The sequence below is a fragment of the Sphaerodactylus townsendi genome, linkage group LG03 (genome assembly GCF_021028975.2).
Source record: "Sphaerodactylus townsendi isolate TG3544 linkage group LG03, MPM_Stown_v2.3, whole genome shotgun sequence".
Classification (NCBI taxonomy): domain Eukaryota; kingdom Metazoa; phylum Chordata; class Lepidosauria; order Squamata; family Sphaerodactylidae; genus Sphaerodactylus; species Sphaerodactylus townsendi.
This window is the reverse complement of record NC_059427.1, coordinates 121,233,732-121,258,495: the sequence shown is the minus strand read 5'-3', so window position 1 is coordinate 121,258,495 and position 24,764 is coordinate 121,233,732. Positions and strand designations below refer to the sequence as shown.

At 44.7% G+C, this 24,764-nt stretch overlaps 1 protein-coding gene across 7 annotated transcripts in view; it reads left to right on the top strand.

Moving 5' to 3' along the window:
• Positions 1–423: 423 nt before the first annotated feature.
• TMEM94 (transmembrane protein 94) overlaps positions 424–24,764 on the top strand; it is an 86,766-nt gene continuing 62,425 nt past the window's right edge. For 2 of the 7 annotated variants that reach the window (XM_048490840.1, XM_048490834.1), the window contains exon 1: positions 21,464–21,576. In XM_048490840.1, the coding sequence (XP_048346797.1) occupies positions 21,523–21,576 (54 nt within the window). In that variant the 5' untranslated portion in view covers positions 21,464–21,522. Of the gene's footprint in view, positions 607–4,660; positions 4,904–7,218; positions 7,351–11,410; positions 11,641–21,463; positions 21,577–24,764 lie in introns of those variants that run through there. The other 5 variants (XM_048490839.1, XM_048490838.1, XM_048490841.1 and 2 more) reach the window with 5 other exon arrangements.

Sequence of the window (24,764 nt, the reverse complement as noted above, 5' to 3'; positions counted from 1 at the left end):
CCACTTTAAAGCTCTTCCAGAAATACAATTAATCCGCAGAGGCAGAGATCAGTTTCCCTGGAGAAAACGGACTCTATCGCACTTTATCCTGCTGAACTCCAAACCCTCCGCAGGCTCTACCCTCCATGCTCCGGAAATTTCCCAACCTGGAAATGGCAACCCTAACTGGCGAAAAAGCAATCCGTGCCATTGGCTTCAGTGATCCTGATCCACAAATAGTTCCTATTGCAATCCCTTAATAAACCCGTAGAGTTTGGATTATTTGGTGTCCAGAGATTGGGGGGCGGGGGGGGGGGGAAACGGGACGGAAGTGTAGCGTCACTCGGTCCCCTCTTCCACCCTATCACAGTTCACAACACTACAATCTGCGGAGAATTCAGCCAATCGCAATGAATTTTGCTTAACAGCATCCGAAGCTACACATTCAGGAGTCCGGATTAAAGCGAGGGGGGTTTTTTTGCCAGTAGCAAGGATGGTGATTCTAGAGGCGCTTGGGGAGATGGAGTGAAGGGTAGCCTGGGGGCGTCCTCGAGTTGGCGAGGATAGGCCTCAGGATTTATTCGTATCCCTCTGAGACGGAAGGAGGAAGGTTGTAGTTTCAGTCTGGTAAGTAACCTACTTAGCTCTATAGGGAAGGTGGAAACAAGAGTGTATGACTTCACTGCATTGGTTGCCCTGTTCTCAAAAACTGTGTTTCGCTCTCTGCCTCGATTAGCTTCAGTTTTATATATTCCAGCGTTTTTCTACCCCAGGTGTAAGAGGTTTCTCGAGATGTGAAGGTAATAGAAGAAGTATTGTAGAGCTGAAAAGTTGTTCGCAGGAGCAGACAGGATGCGGACTGATTCGTTTGCTTTGAGTCCCTTCTCCATGCATTTCTCCTACCCGAGGCAAAACATGTAAGCTGGAAGTTAGATTTGTACTGCTGGACATGTCCCTACATATGGCGGTGCGTGAATGAAGTGGCGATCTGGGCAGGAGTAGCATGCAATCAGAAGTTTCTGCACTACGTAGTCTGTTGCTGCTGCAAACGCTTGCAAATCTTGAAAAGCACAGCACCTCTGCCTCCCTTCCCAGACTGGGTAGCTATTACTGGCATGGTGTTGCTTGTTCCATGCTGTTGTTTATAATGTGACACCATGTCCTATTGTAGTATCAGTGCAAATCAGACCATTCTAGCATTTCATCTTGTGGTAGTCTGGTGTAGCTGGCTTTGCCTACTTACTAACACCTTTCTTACCTGTAGAAACCTGAGAAACCTAAGTCTTTAGGTACTAAACTCTTCATAGCTCATTACAGCAAGAGCGAAACAGGGAATCTGTTGAAATCCCCTCCCTGCCATGGCAGCTTGCTTGGTGAACTAAGGCCAGTCACACACTCTTAGCCTATCTTACCTCACAGGATTCTTGTGTGGACAAAATGGAGAAGAGGATGATATAAGCTGCTTTGGATCCCCAATGGAAGGAAAGGTGGGGTATAAATGAAGTAAATAAAATATGAAATCGCTGGTAGCTTCGAAGGTGGTAGAAATCTGGGGTCACTATGCAGAGGCAAATCATCTCTGAATGTCTCTTGCCTTACAAACCCTGTGGGGTCGACGCAAGTCAGCTATGGCTTGATGGCAAAAGAAACAACAAAAAAAGAAAGATTACATTCTCCCTCCTAGCTATTAGCAATTAGTAATTTGAGCAGATAGAATAATATTTTAAAATATTGCTTTACAAAGTATTTCACTGATTATTTAAAAGATAAAATCTTTAATAAGTTTTTTCATTCCCTGCCCCCATTCCTTCAGAGGGGGAAAATAGCAAAAATGTGGGAACGAAGTCCCCATCTTCCCTGTTTCCCCAGGCTTTTGTTTGTCTTGTATGTGCTGACTATGATGGTGTGATTCTATGCAGAGTTTCTTATTTAAGACTGGAGTTATTCTACATAGGATACATTGTGAGTTTCCTGTGGCCTATCCATTTTTCCATGCCTCTGTTTCTTGTTCACTTCAGCAAGTCTATTTTCTGCTTGTTTTGGGATGTTCTTTCATTCACTGTGCACGTGTATATATTTGCAGCATGATTTGGTGCAGCAGATATGAACTTGTGTGTTCTTGGGGGCTCTTCTATTCTGGCCCCAGAGCACTGTTTTACAGGACAATATTTTGCTGTAAAAATTACCTCCCCTTCTTGGACCATCAGGTTCCCTAAGAAAGCAAGAAAAGTCTTCACAGTTGTGGAGCACATATTCTTTTTTCTTACTGTCCTTAATTTAAAAAAATAAACTTACAAAATGTGTCAACATTTACACCATACCTTGTGTTCAGTAGTCTACATAAAAATAATTTATATTGGTATAATATGAAAAACCTAATAATAATATAGTAGTAAGTGTTTAAGAGAGTGCTTGTTAAATTCCTAGCTATTTCATCATCTATGTTTCCATACGGTTATCAACTATAATTGTATCCATTATAAAAACATTGTACAATTATATACATTGATGACAAATGTAACTTTTCCCTTCTCAAATCACATTGAGGTTTCCAGCAGAAAGAAGAATATGTTTGGTTTACTCACCAGTCCCTTAGCCTATTTAATTAAGTGTTGATAATTTTGGCATTTCCTGCACCTTGTTTATCCAACATCTTACATTTAAAAGTCTGCACTTTTTCTACTGGGTGCAACTAATATTCTTGCAGTAATAAAGAAATACTTTAATTTGATTAAAATTTAGTTAGCACCTTGAGCTGCGGGTTCAACCTCAGGTTGTCCCTGATTTAGTACAAATATTCTGTTTTAGCATGTATCTTAACCATGTATCTCTTCTAGACATTTTAGCAGCATGACAGATGGACAAATCTCTCCCATATATTTCAACCCAGTCTAGAGATCCAGTGTGGTACAGTGGTTAAGAGCAGGTGCACTCTAATCTGGAGAACCGAGTTTGATTCCCCACTCCACCACATCAGCAGTGGAATCTTAACTGGTGAACCAGATTTGTTTCCCCGCACCTACACATTCCTGCTGGGTGACCTTGGGCTAGTCACAGTTCTTTGGAACTCTCTCAGCCCCACCTACCTCACAAGGTGTCTGTTGTGGGGAGAGGAAGGGAAAGGAGTTTGTAAACCTCTTTGCGTCTTCTTACAGGAGAGAAAGGGGGTTCTAAACCCAAGCTCTTCCTCTTCTAGATTATGACCACTTAACACTAGGATGTAGGTGGACATGGGAGTAAAAAAGTCACCATATGAGAACAAAACAAACAATCAGGGGGTAGGGAGGCACTAAAGGTTCATTACGCGGTCTCAGTTTCTTATTTAACCGGCTGCTGCTGGGTAACTTAAGGACTGTGTAGAAATGGACTTTTGCCAGGAGCTGGCCAGTCTTGTATTGGGGTTCACTGACTTAGCTGTTAGAGGTACAGTTTCTGGTTCTATGGCTCAAATGTTAATGGACAGAAGGCATGTTTTGCATTCAAGATCATGTTTCAGTTTACTGCTAGAGACAGAATGTCCCACTGCTGTGCAGCCCATGTTCCTGTCCTTCACAGCTGTCTTGCCTCTTAACCTTCTCTATTAGATAGGGTAGGATCAAGTGGAACAGAACTGAGCCATCCCTGCTAAAAAGCAAAATTGTGTTCAAAAGCAAAAAAGCAAAATTGTTAAATTGTGTTCAAAAGCTAAAAAGCAAAATTGTGTTAAATCTCCATCAGGGGCACTGGTTTGCTTGCAGACACCTCTGCTTATGCATACATATATTTGCATGCATATATTTATATCTCTCTGTCAAGGATCCACCCTTTCTGAGGGGTTAAAGGAGGTGTGCCTGACCACTATGCCTAGAAGGGGATGAGCTGGTCTGTTTGTGCTGTTGACGGCCGGTTTGTCCAGAAAGTCACCTGAGTCATTAGTGTTTTGCTGAGGTTAGAAGCCCACAGCCAAGCCCAAGAAGCTAGTGATACAAGAAAGGAGGGACAGTGGCAGGGATATTGCTCTTGTCCAGCTGTAGGACTTTGTAGAAGGTGGTCACTGTTTTCAGCTCTGCTGTTTTTAGTTTGTTGTATGTGTACAGTCACTTTATTGCAAATAATAAAAAGACCAAATAAAAAGATCAACAACCTGAACAACTTAAAAGGCAAATCCTACTGTTTAAATGAATGGGGTCGTGGACCACATGACGAAGTTAGTTTAAAAACAACAACCACACTCCATTTTGTCCCCTAACTCCTCAATCACAATAAAAAAATATTACAATGTTTGTCAGGGAGTTGATGGCAAAGCTCTGCTGTATATGGGGAGGGGACTGCACTGCAGGGTTACGTAACGGCAGGGCATCCAAGAAATGGCAGGGTGTCAACAGCGACATCACCAGCACTGCCGTTCCATTCAAAATCACAAAAAGAAACACAAACCATGTGTCTAAGAATAGGAAGAGGCCTATTAGAATGACGTTTGAATGGTATCGTTTGGTCAAGAATGGGCATTATAAAAGTTAATGAATTATTACAGTTCCAGAACAAATGCTGTGTGTGTGTGTGGGGGGGGGGGAGCACTAAAGTGCTACTTTTGTTAAAAGTGTGAGCTTCCGAGGCAGCTAGGTTCAGAGAAGAGTCCTAGTATCACTGCATTATTTTCTCCCCTCCCCCTAATATATTCCATCTTTTGTTTTTCCTATAGATATTCTCCAGTTAAAAGCAAAACATGGAATTGCTCAGAGATTCTGGTTCTAAAGCTAAAGAACTTGCCTTTACACCACAGACCTCTTTTCATCTGCTGTGCTCCAGTAACACCCTCTGATCTTATTCATTGCATTCCCTAGCTGGGCTGACAGCCCAAGCGAAGCCCGTGAGAATCTTTTCCATCCTGTTCTCATCTGCAAGGGTCAGCGAATAGAAGCTGGGGGCAGGGATCAGACTGAAGGTGAATTCTGAAGGGTGCCAGAATGACAACATGCGGCTGAAACTGCGAGGGAATGACTGGGGGATAGCCTTGGGTGACTGTGGTCAGAATTGTGTGTTTTGTGCCAAAAATTATGTCTCAGGAAAACTACTTTGTTCACTTCCAATTAGTTATCCTGAGCACATTTGTTTATGTAGAAGGGGCAGTGATAGCAACCAAAGGCCCAAATAGCACTCTGCATTTAACCCAGGGGTAGGGAACCTTTAACACTCAAAGAGCCATTTGGACCCGTTTTCCACGGGAAAAGAAAACACTTGGAGCCGCAAATAATTTTTGACATTTAAAATAAAGATAACACTATATATAGAGGGGTTTTTTTTACCTTTTACTCCACTCATTCTGAGAAGCAAGATAGATGCGCCGCGCCACCTGCCATGCTATACCTGCAGGGCGGGCAAGGATGAAGCGGGCGGCTCGGCCTCGCCGGCCACCAGGAAAACACCCGCCTTGCTCCAATGGGGCGGGTGAGAAGGGAAGCCCACGGCACGGCCCAGCCAACCGTGGGCAGTTGGTGCGCCCGCCCTGCTACCTGCAGGGCGGACAAGGATGGGGCTGGCGGCTCAGCTCGTGGAGCCACAGTGCAAGGGCAGAAGAGCCGCATGCGGCTCTCAAGCCGCAGGTTCCCTACCCCTGATTTAACCAATGATTGCTTCAGGAACTTCTAGCCATGTGGCAGCTGTGATCTTCCTGTGTGAAGCCATTCCTAAGTGTAGTGGTGCAGGGGCCAAGTTTGGATCAGGGCCATGGCACAGCATGGCAGAAAAAGGTCCTCCAAACCTCCTCCTTTGCTGTTTTCCTGAAATTTGCTGTTTTCTTGAAATTTCTCGGGGAGTGGCATTGTTTGTCCCATGGGGACTGCACGTGGACAAATGCTTCTTCAGTCTCTCCAAGGGGCAAAAAATACCTCCCGGGGCTATTTTGGGTCAAGAAAGCAGTGTGTGTATGGAGTGGGAGAGAAGGCTGTAGCCCCTCTTCTCCTGGCACCACAGTTTCGTGGCACTTTAGAATTGAGTTTTCATGGTTCTGCTGTTAGTCCCCTTTGGGATCACCTGTTAAATGTGCTATATAATTGGGGCCAGAGAAGGGGTCTTTTCCTGTGTATGGAAGTCCTTTCCTACATCCATTTGCTTAGTGCCTGGCATTCCTAGGCTGCTGACACCAGTGTAGCACTGGTATATCTAGTCAACTTCCTGTGCTTCCTGAGCAGAACAAAGAAATTCCAAAGAAGGCTGATCTCCAAAGAGCTGGAAGCACAGCAATTACACCCGAAGCCTATAAATGACACTGTCAATGTATTTCAGTCAGATAGTGCCAATCTGCCAGTGCCCCATGTCTACCATAACTGGAAGCCGTGCATGCTAATATTGGCATGACTCCCTGACATCACCGTGCTTTGATTTTAGTGTCTAGCAAAATGAGCTGAGTCAGGCTCTGACGTCTAGCAGCTACAGTTCAACTACTGGCAATGATTAGAGTTTGCATCCAAGGGTTTGTTTATGTGTATTTTTAAGCTAGTTGGGGGAAATTGGTAGGAGGAGTATGTTGCAGGCTAGGCTCTGTTTATCTTAGCAGTATTATTATATTGTTCACTAATGCTCTGGCTCCCTTCTTTAGATCCCCTAGCTTGCTCAGTGATGGGTCAGGCATGCTTTTGGCCCTGAAGGGCAGCCACATTGTCAAAGGGGATTTGATGTGTTGTTTCAGAAAATGGAAGAGTCATTACTACAGGCTCCATTAGAGATTATCTGGGCATGGACCTGGTTAGAGATAAAAATATCAAGACAAATGGCCATCAGTGACAGCTAGCTCTGTCACACGCTTCCTGGCTGGTATTTCAACCTGCCATCTTTTCAGTACCTGATGAAATCTGACTTCTAGCTTAAGGGCTACACTTGGCACTTCTCCTAGACGTGTCAGGGATCTGCATTAAGGACCATGTATTAACTGTTTTCTGACGTATAGGGAATTAATTCTGCCAGTGGCACAGGCTTTTTCAGCAGTTAAACTAATGAGCACAACTTAAGAATGGGTTGGATGAACTGCAAAAATAGTAAATAAAATTGGAGTAATTGTTTGCTTTTTCATCTGCCTGGATCTGTTTCTGACCATAATTTCTACTATGCTTTTCCTAAAGGGTTTCCAGGAGAGTAATGGTTTGGATCCACTGGTAATTTCCATGGGCTGAAGGGATTTCTGTCCATGGGTGCGACTTTGCATCTCCTTTAGTATATCCAAATCACTGACTCCTGATTCATGTCCTTTTTTGTTTTTCACAGATGGTGTTGCTAAACTGTAATAACTCTGCTTTATTGATTACCTTGAAGAGGACCTGCACTGGAGCTGCACTTATGGTCTTCTGGTTATGCTGTGTTCATTGAGCAGTCATGGACCCAAAGGAAAAGCATCAGGTAGGTTTCCTAGTCATATCTTTTGTAGCCCTTGGAGTGCTCAAATTTTGTTTATTTTTGCTTGATGTCAGCTTGAGGGGCACTAAAGGGGGGGCTCTTTCATCAGATCAGTTTTCACTGGCAAGCTCTTGATCATCAGTAAGATCTTCCTCAAGCAGAATCAGATCTGCCCAACCCCTTTTGTCCTAAGCAAATTAATTTTTTTGTGCATCTCTTGGGTGAGTGTCATAACAATAGCAGATAAAATTATCTAGTATGAGCCAGAGTATTGTTTTTTTCAAGTTAACTTTTAATTTCTGTCATTTTTTAATTTCTTTCCCTTTACAATGGGCAGCCCCATCCAAACCCAGAGGTGGCTGGACGTGGTGCCAATGTGACTCCAGCCCGCTACCTGCAAAGGAGCTTACTGGCAGCGTGGGAAGCTGGGGAAAGACTCAAACCCACCCACCCCCTGGTTGCTGGTAAACCCCATAGGGCTAACAGAACTTATGCCACCTCAATCCTGGGAGGGAGCCAACTAAAGTTAGCTTTGCCCCCAGGAGTACCCTGGCCTACCCTCCCCTTCCCGCGCTGTCATCCGAGCAGGATGTCAGCACAGCCCTGCTGCAGCCCAGGCTTCTGGTTTCTGCGCCGGTGGGGCTGTGGGATGGGTGGCTGCTGATGTACCTGATCCCTCTGCTGGCGCAAGACTGTGCCGCTCTCTGGAGCTCTTTGGCTCTCTTTAACTCTGTTATGCCTTCAGTGTTCAGCCAGCCTATACGCTTCCTCTGCGTGCCTCTACCAAATTGTAGGTGATAGAACTCTTATCAAGAGATTTGCACAGATAAGAGATCACTGGACACTGAGCCCTCCAGGTGGTTTATTATTTTGTCTTGTCTGGCTGGGCTAGCCTTGAACAGAATGTTTTCTACAGAATAAAGTATAACAGCTTATGCTAATCCATGCATCTGCCATTATAGGATTGTATTTAAATTTTATGGGAGAAATCCTAAAAACTAAAGAGACAGGTTGACATTTTCAGATTAACTATCCTTTTTATCAAGGTGTTAGCAGAACGAGTTAGTCTTAGCTTTCTGTAGAAGTATTTCAGTCACTTCAGGAAATGTTGTTCTTACATATCTTCTTGAAATGCTGACTTGGTAATCCTAAATGAAGGCCAGTGCTATCTTTTATATTTAATATTGACTATTTAAGTGAAATAAGGATAAAAAAGGAGAAAGGGAAGCATAAAAATTCCGTAGAACCATCTGCACTGGTCCTCAAATTCTGTGGCATTTGTGAGGGTGGTCACCTAGCACTGAAGCTACCAGGATAAATTAAAATATTTGTTTGGAACTGGACCTGTGTGAATTCTTCACAAGTATGTGAGTGGATAAAGGCTAAAAACTTGCATATCCTCAGCTGGGAATAAATCACACTGTGAACAATTGACTTTGCTTCCAACAGAGGCGGTGCTATAAAAGAGAACACTTCCTCTATTTGGCTGAATCCTGATTGCAGACTCTTAGCATAGATAAACAGCCCCATCCACGACCTGGCAACGGTGCCATGGCTGCGCCTGGCTGCTCCCCCTCCCAAAGAGGCTTCCTGGTGTCATGGGGAAGTCAAAAAACCTCCCTGTTGCCAAGAAGCCTCTGTGGGGTGGTTGTGTAAGTTCTGATTGGCCAGCACAGATGTACATCAGCGAATGGCTGGGATGAAGCCAGTTGCTGTGCTAGCGGAGCTGGCAGGGGTGCTGGGACACTGGCACAGTGTTCTGCACTGCGTCCCATCACCGGGAGAGGCCCGCAGGGCCACACACCAATGGTTTTGCCAGTCTGCCGAGGTAAGTGTCCCAAGGAAGGCATTTCTGCCAGTGGAAGCCCATTCCGCTTCTGCTGCCAAATTCAGCCCCCCACGCCCGATGGAGCTCAAATCCATCTTATTTTGCGCTTGCAGGCATGTGAGAATTATAAACCATAAGCCCTAAAATATTGCAAACTTGTATGCACATGTAAATTACAGTTTACAATTCATTTTTGCTATGAGTTTTCTACAAACCACAGCTTGTGGACACATCTTGCATGCATGACTGTCTTAAGCCACAAATAGCAATTAACTGAGAATTATGCTGATTCTTATTAAAATTCAGCAGTGCAGAATATATGCATGGCTAAGAAGCAATCTTGGGCATGCTGGGAAATGCAACAAGGTCCTGCTTGCTAAACTTGTCTTCCAGTCAAGTGATGTGACAGAGGCCCTTGATGTGGCCAGCTCTAACCTTTCAACATCATGAAATGAACTCTGAAATAATGAACATTGAAACATTGTTTGCTGGATGTGGAGCCTTCTGAAGACATGTAGGTGTCATGCTTTCACGTTTATATCTACACCTATAGTGCTGCAGATACTGTTTATAGTATGGTTTTCTTATTATGTTTCTTTCATTTTGCATTGATGTATTGATGACGTGAAAAATGTGCCAAATGTTTGTGAACTGCAACCTCAAGATCTCCGTTTGTCTGATGATTTGGGGATTCATGCTGGCTTCTGCCAGCCCTGGAGTATTTGTTGTCCGCCATGCCAGTGCTTACTTAGGGGGAGAATCCCACCAATCCTGACTTGAAATCCTTTGTTCAACTAGCAACCATCAGTGGATCGCTGCATAAATACTACATATTTACACATGGAATTCTCACATTGAACCTGCTCTCTGCGCAGTGGGCTCGTAGTGGGCTCTTTGCCCAGTGCCTTGCAGCTGCTTGCAGGTCTCAAAGAAGCCACTGGTCCTCTCTTGGTTCTCTTTACTTTGGTCATCAACAGCCTTAAAGGCATCTATCCATACCCCTTCCTCTCCACACACGTGCACACATGCACACCCTCTTTCAATCTCTGCTGCCGTGGCAAGAGAAGAGAAGAGACTTGTTTTAAAACAGAGTCTTGCCTGAAATGAAGGTTTAAAAGCCCTCCCAGCCATTGGGGAGGGCGGAAGCAGAGCGGGGCAGGTGGGGTGGAGCCAAAAAGATACCTACTTGTATTGTTCCTTGAAAAAACCCTCTCTGTTGTTATGTTATATTGAAAGATTGTTCTCTTGATCTCTCAGTATGTGTACTTTAGAGAAGCAGGAAGGAGCTGGCAGGATGGGGGTGGCGAGGGGGAAGGTGTGCAGGGAATGCGAGGGAGTGGGAAGGCTGGCCATGGGCAGAGAGAAGATGTCCAGGGCAAAGCTATGCTCACTGATAAATCCCCTTGCTTTGACAGCAAAGCAAAGCTTAAAATCATGCTAGAAGTGGACTTGCTTGCTGCAGATAGAATGAAAAGTGAAAGCAGATCTCGAGGAAATACCTCTGTACAGTAAATCTTGCTGTGATGGACATTTGCCCCCACCATACAACAAACACCTTACACGTAATCAACCCATGAATATTTACCATGTGAAATCTACTTTGATTGGGAATTTTCACCATCCCTGGCACATTTGTGGGGCTCCCCCAGTCTGCTGGACGAACAGCTCAAATCTTTGCTGGGTTTCCTTAAGCTTTTTTGTGATCAGTCCAGTTTCCCAGCAGAAAAAAGCTCGATTATCATGGCATCCGGGGGAAGTGCTTTTGCTGCCTTCTTCATCCATACCACAGACATTGTTTTCCCCTGTATCAATATATTAATGTTATTGATTGTTGTGGACTTTCCAGGCTGTGTGGCCGTGGTCTGGTAGATCTTGTTCCTAACATTTCGCCTGCACTTGTGGCTGGCATCTTCAGAGGTGTATCACAGAGATAAGTCTGTTACACACTGTGTCCAGAAACATTAGGAACAAGATCTACCAGACCACAGCCACACAGCCTGGAAAGCCCACAACAACCAGTTGAGTCCGGCCGCGAAAGCCTTCGACAATATATTACTATTATGTTCCTTTGAAATATGTTCAATGAGTTTTTGATTGCCCCCCCCCCCCCATCCCCGAGCAGGCTTTTGGTAAAGAGCATTAGAGGTTGTATAAGGGGGGAGTGTGCTATGGGACACTAATCTGCACAGGCGCAATACAACTTCCCCATGCTAATTCCCCATGCTAATTTTGTAGATGTGGAAACACCTCAGGCAACACGGTATGGCGACAGCTCAAACCTGGGGCAGGAGAACATGATTGGCAAGGAGAACGTGATTTGCAACTGAGCCGAGATCTATATCGGCAATGTGAAGCATTGAGCCAGAAAAAAAGCTGAAGAGGTGGGGACAAGAGTTCGCAATACGCCCTACTTGCCCCACGAGAAAGGGTGGCGAATTTACTGCTGACAGAGGGTGGAATAAGATGTGAGTGCGTAATTGGCCATTGTTATGTGAGCTTTGCTTTGAGAGTGTGAGCGATGATACAATCCCAGAAGTGTCTAGACAGTGGACAGATGCACCATTCATTCTTCTGTCATCCTATTCAGACAGCTTTGGAGGGCAGATTCCAGTCACAGTAACAAGATGAACTAATGGTCCATTTTTGCAACCGGTTGGTTTTAGACAGGAGGCAGTTACTGCTTGAAGGAATGTTTGAGTGACCTCTGATGATGGTGATGTTCTTTTGAACCAACTGAAACGTAGAAACTAATTTTATGCTATTTTAGATTCTAGACCAGGGGTAGGGAACCTGCGGCTCTCCAGATGTTCAGGAACTACAATTCCCATCAGCCCCTACCAGCATGGCCAATTGGCCATGCTGACAGAGGCTGATGGGAATTGTAGTTCCTGAACATCTGGAGAGCCGCAGGTTCCCTACCCCTGTTCTAGACCCACCACATGGGATAAGTATCTGTTTTATGATTGTCCGCAAGCCTTGAGAAAAAATATCCTGGCTGCTTAATAGAGGCTTAATGTGTGACGATGGTCAACTGAAGCTTTGTATAGTATGGAGTTTAAAAAAATCAGCTGAGCATGTTCCATTAAGCTTCCATTAAAGGGATGGGATGTGTTTCTCCAGGCCAGTTGTCAACCCTATTCTGTTTAGCACCTAAGAGCATATGGTGTTACCTGTATTTTCTGATTTCCATGAAACAGTGTCTGCAGTTTGGGACTTCTTCACTCTTTACATGGCAATTATTTTTCATGCAGCATTTTGAATGATTTTGAATGATACATTCTCATCTTCAAGGCAAGTTCACATAAGAACTAGCCTGCTGGATCAGACCAGAGTCCATCTAGTCCAGCACTCTGCTACTCGCAGTGGCCCACCAGGTGCCTTTGGGTGCTCACGTGCAGGATGTGAAAGCAATGGCTTTCTGCTGCTGCTGCTCCTGAGCACCTGGTCCGCTAAGGCATTTGCAATCTGATATCAAGGAGGAACAAGATTGGTAGCCATCCCCAGCCCTTTGAGTTTTACATTAGGCCACGAAGCATCGCTTGAGACCTTGTTGCTGAGGCAGTAAATATTGGCCTGGGTTGTGCTATTGTAAGCAGCATAAAACTAATACCCCCCCCCCCCCCGCATTGAAGCTGGTGTGCTAGGAGGAAGGCTGGGTTAGAACTCAGCTGCCTAACATCTATTTTTTTAAATGAAGGAATTGGGGAGGGGGGGGGTATGGAAGAACATTTAATTGCTGATGTTCTTGTTTCTACTACAGGAGAGCCGATTCGTTCCCTTTTAGCATTTGTTTCTTGCATCTGATGTGGTTATGCTGGATTATCCATATTTTTAAAATTTCAAAACTACTTTTTTTGGATAGGACAGATGACTAATAAAGGCAATACCGGAGCTGAAGAAAGGTGCTCAGCCGGGGGGAGGGGGGTTGATTAGGGTGTCAGAATAGAATTTGGGAGACCCAGGTTCAAATTCCCCACTATGCTTTGAAATTCATTGTGTGATCTTGGGCCACTTTAATAGTCTCAGTCTAACCTAACTCAGGGTTGTTAAGACACAATGGAAGAAGGGAAAACAGTGTTGTAAACTCTTTTGGATCCCCACTGGGGAGAAAAGTATGCTATAAATAACTAAATAAACCTGAATGTAAGGTGTTTGAAGGCCCCATCTGGAGGGTGGATGATATCATACTGCCAGCAGCTAGTGTATTTAGAGGTTAACATTCCCCCTATGGTTTTCAAGTTTCTGGAGGGCCCTCAATGAAACCTTGTTGGCAATAGGCCTGCTCGGTCACATGATCTGCTGGCTCTACCTGCTTGCACGTGATACCTTGCTAAGTATTCCTGCCATGCTATCGATAGCCTAACGTAGAACCTTGTGAGCTGCATCTGCAGCAGTAGCATAGTGGTTAAGAGCAGGTGTACTCTAATCTGAAGGAACCGGGTTTGATTCCCTGCCCTGCCATGTGAGCTGTTGAGGCTTATCTGGGGAATTCAGATTAGCCTGTACTCTCCAACACACGCCAGCTGGGTGACCTTGGGCTAGTCATAGCTCTTCTGAGCTTTCTCAGCCCGACCTACTTCACAGGGTGCTTGTTGTGAGGGGGGAAGGGAAAGGAGTTTGTAAGCCCCTTTGAGTCTCCTTGCAGGAGAGGAAGGGGGGATATAAATCCAGCTTTTCTTCTTCTTCCTACTTTTCCATTTTATTTCTCTGTCATGCAGTTCTCTTCCTCTCAGTCTTGACCAATTGGAACTGGTTTTGCACATTTCTTTTTCACTACTGTTTTGGTCTTAATTGGCTATTTTTCACTCATACCCAGGCAATGTAATGGTACTTTCACTTGGACATCATTCAGGAGCATTTCCTGAATTTGCTGTTATTCTCTCATGTACCAGGAGCAGATTCTTGTGAACAGATCCTGAGCAGCATGGGGCCTGTCCTTCATTAGAGCTCGCATCTTGATTTCTGTGATTTGCATAGTGTGAACAGAAGTGAATCTAAAAATCTTCTGGCATTTAATGAAAAATGTGTCCATGACAGTTTATGCCACAGTTTTTTGTTGCCGCAAGATTTCCTCCTGTTTCTGTGGCAGCGGATTAACACAGCAACCCTGTGGAATGGCTCTTTAGGCATAATCTCTTATTTTAATCAATAGTTTTTTGGGGGGCAGCTGCCCCTTTTGAGAAACACCATCCTGATTTTTCTTTTGGACCTGCATCTTTCCCTTTAGAGTGCACTTTTTAGTATACACCCACCCGCAAGGGGAAATATACATTTGTGTTGCAGGCACGAGTGTCCTGTATAATATTTGCCTGGAACTGTGTAAGGAGCCCCAAACTCTTGTTTCATCTTTCAGCTGAAGTAATTCAGTTGGTACTGAGCCAAGATCTGTATTGGAAAAGTGAAGCAGAAACTTGGTTTAAACAACTTGCAGAGAAAGCAAGAGTGTGTGTGCGAACTGAAATAGCTTTGCTTGTGATTTCAAAAAAACAGGACCATTTCGTTTTGGTAAGCAAAATATTCGTTTCAAAGAATTTCCTGTGACTTCACCGTCTGAGGTGCCATCGTGTGCTCATTCATGATTTAAAACTTAAATAAAAAGATGCTGTTTGGTAGCATTGCTATAAAAGGTCCACTTGCTGGATTTTGTATGTGTTCTTGACTGGAATATGAAAGCATCCCAGTCCCAGCTCATTATTTTTTTCCTCTTTTTCTTGGTGAAACCCCAGTGACAAAAAGTAGCTGAGTTTTAATTATCTAATTACTTAACAGGAATTGTGTTCAGGAAAGAGGAAAGGCGGGGGGGGGGGGGGGGAAAGAGTCTGTGCCCTGCAATACACTTTGTGCCTTTGTGCAGTTAAAAAGTAGTTGTCTAGGAAACACAATGCCCTGGAGAAAGATGCAGGCTCTCTTTACTTCCCCTCTCCTTCCATCCCTGCTGGGTTCTCTTTTACAACCAGTACTATAAACCCCTCTCTCTCATTCTGTGTGTCTCTGTGTGTGTGAACTTTATCCTTGGAGTTTATTTGCACAAACTTCAAGTATTTAAATAATGGTGGGTGAGATTTTTGACTGCATATCTGATTGTTTTCTTTTGCCTTACTTCTGCTTTTCTCCTTGCTTGCGTAAGAACCTGTCTTAAAGGAAGACAGCATTTATCCCAACTACCTTCGTGTTCTTAAATGGAACTGACACAAGGGTGTCCAACTCTGGTGCATCAGATGTGCATGGACTACAATTCCCATCAGCCCCTGCATCTGAAAGCACCAGAGTTGGACACCTCTGAACTAACAGAATCTCTGCATCTCAGAGAGAGGTATTTTATAGCCTTGCTCTCCAAGAGCCTTTAACGTGAGATGCCAGGAATGAAATTGAGATTTTATGCATCTTCTGTCAATGGGTTCATGCCTTATAGGTAGGGTGCTTCTTCCATGTTACGGATTTGCAGTTTATGCCCCATAGCGTGCTCGTTCTTGTGGTGGCACATCATCAACTCAGTACTTCCTTGCTCGGTGTGCTTACTTGCTTGATCTTGCAAAGAATGGTACAAACTAGCTTAATTGTTATGGCTGCTCTACAAGATACCTTTTCTCCTCATGCGGGAACATTATCCCTTTTACTGCTGCCCAACCTTCACCTTCTTGAACCAAAGGTATTTCCCTTGGACAGGTTATTAGCAATTCTACACAGCATTATTGACAGCAGAGTTGCTCCAACTGCTAATATATTTTCCCAGATCACATCACTTGTGACACTACAGCTGTTAACCTTTGTAGGCCACGATGATATGCTTAATGCCCCAAGATACAAATGCAGTAGTGCTACCGCTGCTTCTTGGGTAACAATAAGTGATTTCAGCTCAGCAACTTAATGAGGCGCAGGAAGCTGGCGTTCTTCAAAGCAAAGGATTTTATTTGGAAGTGATGGTCACAGCTCGGGCAGGAGAATCGTGCTCTTGCAACGCAGTACAAGAACTTTTATTCCCAAACTTCAAAGGGGCAAAGGGGCAGGGAAGTGGGAGGTGAGGGGGCAAGTCCCTCACCAAAACACCAATAGGAAAACAAACAACTCAAAAGCAAGATACAGTAACACTTTTGAATGGGATTAGCGAATCCCGCTGTCAGCCGTCTTCCCGCGAAATCTCGCAATGGTGCTTAATGGAGACCAGATAAGGTCCATTCACAAAATCCAGGTGGACTTGCTGCCTCACCCAGCTATTTCCTTTCGTAATACCCTGAGGCTCCCGCCTCACATCGCTGTAACAAAGAAAAGTTCAAACTGTCCAATGGTGGTCCCTGCACGTCTTCCAACGGCTGGGGACCTTTGGGTGCTGGCAACAGATTTGATTTGCAAGTCCAAGGAGGGTCTTTGTCCTCATTAAGGAGTCGGCGGGGTGTTGGCCTAAGCTGCATTCCAGAGCCAGCTTCCTTGTCCCTTAATATCAAACCTTTCAGGCCCCTGCTTTGGCCATCAGACACAAATTTCAAAAATAACATTTTCTAAACTTAAACAGTAGGGAAATGTTAAAGGGATAAACACATATACTTATAGGCAAGACTTTACATATACTTATAGGCAAGACTTTCCTAAACCTAACAGTAACAAAACCTTACATTTAACTGGAGAACCTAATCAAACTAAAATCTTAAACAGTCAGAAAATCCTATATTCAACTCTAAAGGAGCTTTTATTACATTCTAGAATAGCATAAACAAGAGGGAAACCATATATCATTGGCACAAGCATACATAAGCGTTCTTTGTGAGCCTTTGGGAGCAGCAGTGGCGTAGTGGCTAAGAGCAGGTGCACTCTGATCTGGAGGAACCGGGTTTGATTCCCAGCTCTGCCGCTTGAGTTGTGGAGGCTTATATGGGGAATTCAGATTAGCCTATGCACTCCCACACACGCCAGCTGAGTGACCTTGGGCTAGTCACAGTTTTCCGGAGCTCTCTCAGCCCCACCTACCTCACAGGGTGTTTGTTGTGAGGGGGGAAGGGCAAGAAGATTGTAAGCCCCTTTGAGTCTCCTACAGGAGAGAAAGGGGGGATATAAATCCAAACTCTTCTTCTTCTTCTTCTGAACCACACAAGTCTCCGTGTCCGGGCATGGAACCAGTGTAGCTAGGCAACCTAACTCAGGAAAATATTTTGTTTATTTTCCTGGCGGTAACAGTAGTGTCTCTAGATTTCATCACAAGCATTTCAAGGATAGTGAACTTTGGTATAATAAAGTACTTGTATGACTTTGTATTGTTGAAGACTTTTACAGCCGGAATCACTGGGGTGCTGTGTGGTGTCTGGGCCATACAGCCCGGAAACCACATAGCACCCCACTACTTGTATGACTTCTTGTGAAGACCCTGTGAACTGGGTAACTCTCACTAAGATTTCTCTGTATGCTGCTTTATGGACTTCAAATCAGGACAAAAATATCCCCAAAATGTCTTAAGTAGTCCTTATTTCAATACTGCCCAACCTTAGCAGGGTCACCTGTGGTTTGCTGAAGTTGCGTATCTAGACTAGCTTTGTCATATGTATTTCCAGCCTTCTCATCTGTTTAACTACTATAAGTTATGTTTGTTTATAATCAAAGGCTGTGTAATGCTGAGTATGTTTAAACAGGGCTGAATGCTTCTTGGAGCATAGGTATGAAATGGAAAAAGATTATGTCTCATCTAACTTGCTTTAAAAGGACCTAGCAGGCATTGGTGCTTTTTGTTTAGTGGGAAAGGTCTCAAACGTGTCATGTGCTGGGACAGATTTATAATAGAAGAACAGATTAGGAGATAATCTATGAAAGGACTTGACAAGTGGAATGTGGTGGATTTTGAAAGCTCAAGTTGACTCCTGGCTCCCATAGGCTATCTTGTTGTGTCGATTTGGTTTGCTTTTGGTGGGAAACAACTGTTGCTCTAGGCAACAAAGTGATCTGAATGAGCTAATGGTGCAGTTCAACTAATGTGTGAGTGCATAGTGGTGGAAAGTGCTAGTTAGATATGATGATTATCTAGGGTTTTAAAGGCAAGAGCGTTACAGAAGTGGTTTGCCAGTGTGGTGTAATGGTTAAGACAGGTGGATTCTAATCTGGAGAACTGGTTTTAATTCCCCGCTCCTCCACCTGAGTGGTGGAGGCTTATCTGGTGAACCAGATGTGTTTCCTCACTCCGACATTCCTGCTGGGTGACCTTGGGCTAGTCACAGTTCTTCGGAGCCCTCTCAATCCCACCTACCTCACAAGGTGTCTGTTGTGGGGAGAGAAAGGGAAAGGAGCTTGTAGGCCACCTTGAATCTCTTTACAGGAGACAAAGGTGGGATATAAATGCAAAATCATTATCATCTTCTTCTTCTTTTTCCTCCTACTCCTCTGCATAGCAACCCTGGTTTTCTTCAACCCTGGTCCCCAATTCAAGTACTAACCAGAACTGACCCTGTTTGACTTCACAGGATCTGATGAGAACAAGCTAGCTTGGGCTATCCAAATCAGAGCATCCAGGTCTTCTTCTTAGGCAGACTTTAAAAGGATGATAATATTCAGCATACCATGTTTCCCTGAAAATAAGCCCTACCCCGAAAATAAGCCCTAGCATGATTTTTCAGTATTGTTGGAGGATGCTTGAAATATAAGCCCTACTCCAAAAAGAATCCCTAGTTACAGAGCCCTGGGCACCACCATTGTAGGTCACCGCGGGGGGTGGTGGTGACCCCACTGCAAGACCATGCCCCCCTGCCAGGCCCAGCATGAGTGCCTCAGACATCGAGGCTATACACAGGCCTGCTGGCTCTCTGTGTTAAAAAAGGTCATCTTTTAGCAGGCATGGTCCTGCCTTTGGGTTAGGGTTTGCATATTTAGCAAAAGCTCATGGGTATGCTGTTAAAAAAATTTTTTATTCATTTTTTGTTATATCCTGCCCATCCCAGAATGGCTCAGGGCAGCAACAACATGTTAAATCTACATTACAGTTAAAAATCATAATTTTAAAAATGTTCGCCATAACTGAAAAGATAGCCCAAAGGCAGGACCATCCCTCCACACAGGGCCATCAGGCTTGTGTGTATCCTGGGTGTCTGAGGCACTTGTGCCTGGCCTGGCAGGGTGTGTGGCCTCATGGGTGGTGTGGTAGACAGGCCTTGGTGCCATTTTGCCCTGGACTCTGTTTCCCTGCTGCGCCCTAGAAGCCCCCCATCCTCTGCGTGCTACGCCTCTGGTGTGCAAAAAATAAGACATCCTCTGAAAATAAGCCCTAACACATCTTTCAGAACAAAAATTAATATAACACCCTGTCTTATTTTTGGGGAAACACAGTAGTAGTTATATGTAGGGGAGACATGATATATAGTTATTATTTTTACATCAAAATGATCCTAATCAGAGTTCTATAAATTAAAATAATCCATATGATTAATTTTGTCTAATCTGTGGATTCCGATACTTTCGAATTTGAATGAGGTGAGAGGTGTGAGTTCATGTATGTACCCAAATACATTTTCTCGTTGTCAAGTTCCTGCTGGTGTGTGTTTCACTTTAGATTAAACCTTCTAGGTATGCTTAGAGGGCCCACTGGTTTGGGGGACAGGACTTGTCAAATGCAGCAGCTAGGCTTGAAAGCGCTTGGAGGTGAAGCGTGCAATGAAGAGAAAGGGGATCCATGATGAGAATGCTGTTTCAGGCCTTAGAAGGTGGCCAGGCTAACTGAAGTGTTGGAGAGGCTGACTGTGGATGCCTTTCTTTGCTGGCTGTGTTCTAGGTTTTTATTCTATCCCCCCCCCCCCCCCGCCCAAAGCAAACTGAACATTGAAAGCAACTGCCTGAACAAAGTCATGGAAGGCACATACTTGAGCAGCGATGTGTCTTTTCCCCAAGACAGTATGGCAAGATACCTTCTTAAGAATCTTGTAGAAAAGCAGCGTCCTTTGCAGGGACTCCTAACGCAGTTTAGTCCTTGTTTGCAGGGAAAGCAAACATGGTGTAGTGGTTAAGAGCAGGTGGACTCTAATCTGCAGAATGGGGTTTGATTCCCCGCTCCTCCACATGGGCGGCAGACTTTAATCTGGTGAACCATTTTTCCTCTTCTGCATATGAAGCCTGCTGGGTGGACTAGGTTCTCCGTGAACTCTCTCAGCCCCACCTACCTCACAAAGTGTCCGTTGTGGGGAGAGGAAGGGAAGGAGTTTGTAAACTGCTTTGAGACCCTTTACACTTGAGAAAGGCGGGGTATAAATCCAAACTCTTCTTCTTGTTGTTTGCAGGGGCAGGGGAGACACCTATGTGGTCTTTAAATCAAAGACAAAATTGTTTTATCTGAACCTTTTGCTTTTATTTTTGGACAAGGTTTTGGTCATCTTTCACTTGGATTGTAATATCAGCAAAGGCCTCAAAGCAGAGGGGATAGTAAGAGTATTTTACGCAGATGCCCATCTGTGTCGCCTGATCAGACAGAGCTAGCCTTGAGATGAGGAATGGAAGTGGTTCCTGATATCTTTTGCCACCTGTGCACCCCTCCCCCTTTCCTCCCTTGCTTCCTTTTGGAATCTCAGCAAGTGGCAATCCCCAGACACAATAGACTGCTAAAAATAATCTGCAGGACATCTTCTGCAGGAGTCTGCTCCTGGAATCCTATGAATATTTGATGTTTGGAGGGAGCTTTGCTGTTCTCCTCCATCCGGATTATTGCTGGGAAGTCCTGCTGGGAGCAAGAGGTTGGCGCAGGAGAAAGGGGAAATTGCCACCTTAGCTCAGCAAATTGAAGACCTCTTGTATTTTCCTTGAATTATTGAAACCATTAGTTTTGGAAAGATGCAGCTTGGCATCCAAGCCCTTTGCAGGTATTCTTAATTGCTCAATTCATTTCCCTCCTCCAAAATCCAGGTGTCTTCTCTCTCTTTTAGTGGCCAGTTCTCGTTTTTCCTTACCAATTCATACATTTCTTCTGGCACCTGGTGTCTTTTGTGAATGTGTAAGGCTGTTCTCTGTTAGCATCACTCCTTGCTTGATTGTACACCGCCTGCCTTCCATGCAGGTATTTTGTAGAATGTCTAGCTCCGGCTGCCTCCTTGTGAACCTGTGGTACGTGATTGGGAAGAGCTTCCTTCTCTGTCATTTCTCATCCCTCTCGTTCTCACCCCACAGCCAGCATGCAGCAGTGTGACTGGCAACAGGCTGAATTAATCAGTGGCTCAGTGCTTCACTCTGCTGTTCCTGTCTCTCTCTCCCTGTCTCTCTCTCTCTCTTTCTCTGCAGCGTTGCGCTCTGCTCACACTCTCTCTCTCTCTCTTGCTCTCTGCGTCTCTCTGGGCAGCATCCCCTGGAAGTTGCTGTTCAAGGTTCCAAGTGGTGCAGCAATATTAGCCCAGATGCTTATTAAACAGACAGATTTGTGGATGTCCCAGACCACCAAAAGTGGCAAAGTAAGTTTATCTTTTGCACTTTCTTCTGTTTTCCTGACGTTTGAATTCAAGATGGCTTTCCCCCTTTTTCCTGCATTTTTTCTTCAGCTATTGATGCACAAAGGGCTTCTAAGGTTGTGCAGGTGAGACTGCATTGAATGACAGCCGGTTCATGGGAGGGATGAGGCTTTCTTCCTTTTTCCTCTTTGGTGGGGTTTTTCTGTGTAAATGGAGGATTTTGCATTCGAGTGCAGTAGATGGATCAGTCATGCTTTGCCTTAGTAAATTCTTTTTTGTTATCTGTTTTTTTAAAGTGACTGAGCACTGCACCACCAAGTGCCCCCTCCCATAGATATACTTGTGTGCTGGGGTGGGGGGCATGGTATAAATAAGTAATGATTGTGTATGCCAAGTATCCTAGTTCTGGAGGACTGCCATATATGTTCAGAGGAAGCAAATGTGGCAATTATCCATCCTTGCACGTAAATAAATCTGAGATTACATGCAGTTTTGGGTAGAATTCTGTGTGTGTTTGTGTATGCGTGTCTGTAATTACTGAATGTGCCCACATTTTCTCCATGAAATGGGGAAAATATATGCTTGGAGGTTACCTTATGTAATGTATCTTGTAAACATAATCCAAACACCAATCCCAGTGGCACATGGGTTAGATCCATAGAGATCTGGCTCCTGGGTGATCTGCAGAGCAAGGAGGGCCAGAAGAATAAACTGAGATGCTGCACAGCGTGATGTTGGCTGTAGGAGCTGTTTTGTCTCTTAATGCTCTGGCGATGAAGAAAAGAGAGTGAGTGAATTAGCAAAGGATGAGGTTTACATTGTTGGCAACAAAAGGCTTCTTCAGACTCTTGGCATCCAGCTTTCTGCTTTCGGTCCAATGTTTGAAACAGTTTGTACTTATCCTGGAGCATACAGGCCAGTTGTGGTGGCTCAGTCAAGCCTTGCGTATATTTGTAGACCCTGCTGTCATTGTTAAGTTGTGATCATCACCACATGTGAAGTCTCTTGGATTCTAATGAACCCAGAGACTTAAACCGTTATGTGCATCAGAACTTCCAGAGTCACATATCTCTTAGTAGATGGAACTTTGTTGCCTGACAGAACAGGGACCCTCAGTTTACCTTTACAGCTTGCTCCTGAATCTTTGTAGCTTGTTCCTTGCCAAGTTCTGCAGATATGGTCCATAGGGCACGAGATAACATATAGACTCTCCTACATTTCCCAAGTTGATTGGTGGCCAGCTGTTCTGGCAAGTTCACTACAAGTCAAATCCATAGTAGGTACTAATGCATGCTGTATCACTCTCTGTTTCCTGCCTTGGTGTGGCTTTGTCTTTAGTTTGCTGAACAAGTGAAGCAGGCGCAGCATGGCATTGAAGAGGTAGGTAGGTGTGCCCCAGGTGGGCTACTTATGCCCAAGTGAGTTCTCTGTGGCTGCTGGTGATAAGGTGGGTCATAAATTGCTTGAACAGTTGTAGGCTGTTCTTTATGGTATTTCTGCTCTGCATGTTAAATGTATATACTCTGTAATGTGGCTCAGTGTCATTTACAGCCTTGCCTATATAACTTTTTTTTTGCAAAAAACTTACAATAGTATGGGTTGTTGTGTGGTTTCCGGGCTGCATGGCCGTGTTCTTGTAGCGTTTTCTAATAGCATTTTGCAGGCGAAACATCAGGAGAAAATGCCACTAGAACACGGCCATACAGCCTGGAAACCACACAACACCCAGTGATTCTGGCCGTGAAAGCCTTCGACAAATACAATACATTAAAATAGTAGGTATGTTTCTTAGAAATTGTCAAGATAATAAGGGGGCATGCCCATCCCCATTGGATGCCAAGATTGGATGTGGCTTATATGTACAACTTTGAGTATGCAGGCACAGAATGGAGAATGCAGGGAGAAAAGACTTGGGAGCAGGGTTACTCTTCTTTCTCATAGTTTCCAAGGCTGCTGTCTGGGGTGGCCATGTGGACCTGCCTCTGGTTCTAGTGGACTGCAAAACTGCCAGGCCCAGGCCCCTTTTATAACAGATTACTGGGAATGATATGTACTCCTTGTCAGTGGGCAGTGAACCTTGTTTTCCTTTGACTATGAAAAGAGATTATTGACTTGATGGCAACTTAAGTTTGGCACAGATGGTCTGTGATGATACGCTGCATGATGTGCTACTTCTCTCCAGAGAATTAGTGAAACGTGAAAGCAGTTTGACAGAACTCCAGGAATAAGGTTAAAAGTTGTCGTGCATCAGCCCCAATACCATGAGGAATCATCATCAGAAGAGCAGGGTCTGGAGAGCTTAATTCAGGCAGAGCTTCAACTGGTTGAGAGCTCAGGCCAATCAGAGCATGGTGGAATAGAAAAGCAGGCTAGCCAGAGCTCAGCATGGCCAGAGCTCAGAGCCTGAAGTGTTTGCAGAAGTTCCTCTACCTGCCTCCAGTCAGAATCAGTTGGAGAGGCACAGGGAATGAGTTCACCAGGATCACTTGAAACTGTTGAGACTCACAGGCAGGTTCACTGGAGGGAGATGCAGGCCAAAAACACAGCGTGCAGTTGCTTGCATGCCACAGTGGATTGAGTCTTCGCAGGAGGAGAACTGTGAGGACCTATAAATGGGTTATTGGGAGACAGACGGTCAACACAACCATGCAACTTGGCTGCTGCCTATCTGACACTCACCTTGCTGCTTCCTCTGGGCTCTGACTCTTGGACTTAAACTTTGCATAATGGACCCTTGGCTTCCTTTTCTGGTATCTTGGTCCTGACCTGGGCTCTGTCCCGACTCGGCTTCTCAATTCACTACTTTGTTCCTGTTTGTGAGCCCTCGCAGAACAGGCCAACCTCTTGCCATAACCTGACCCCTACGGTCAGCTGCCTAGACCAGCACACAGGGTGGGGGCAAACTCACTTGCCTCTTGGCCTTACTTGTTTTTTTGCTCTTAAATAAGTTGCACAAACCTGCAATCCCTGACATGTTTGACACAGCACCAGAAACTGCATACTGGCCATGCTGACGATGGGCAAAAATTTCAATATTCCTATTCCCAGCGAAAAGGAAGGAAAATCCCAGATGCTTGAAGATGTGATACTGGTGCCTGGGACTGCTGATGCTGGGACAGAACAAACTAATTCTCAGTCTGGTGCATTGGAATTTGATTTGGTTCTGGTGGGTTTTCCGGGCTGTGTGGCCG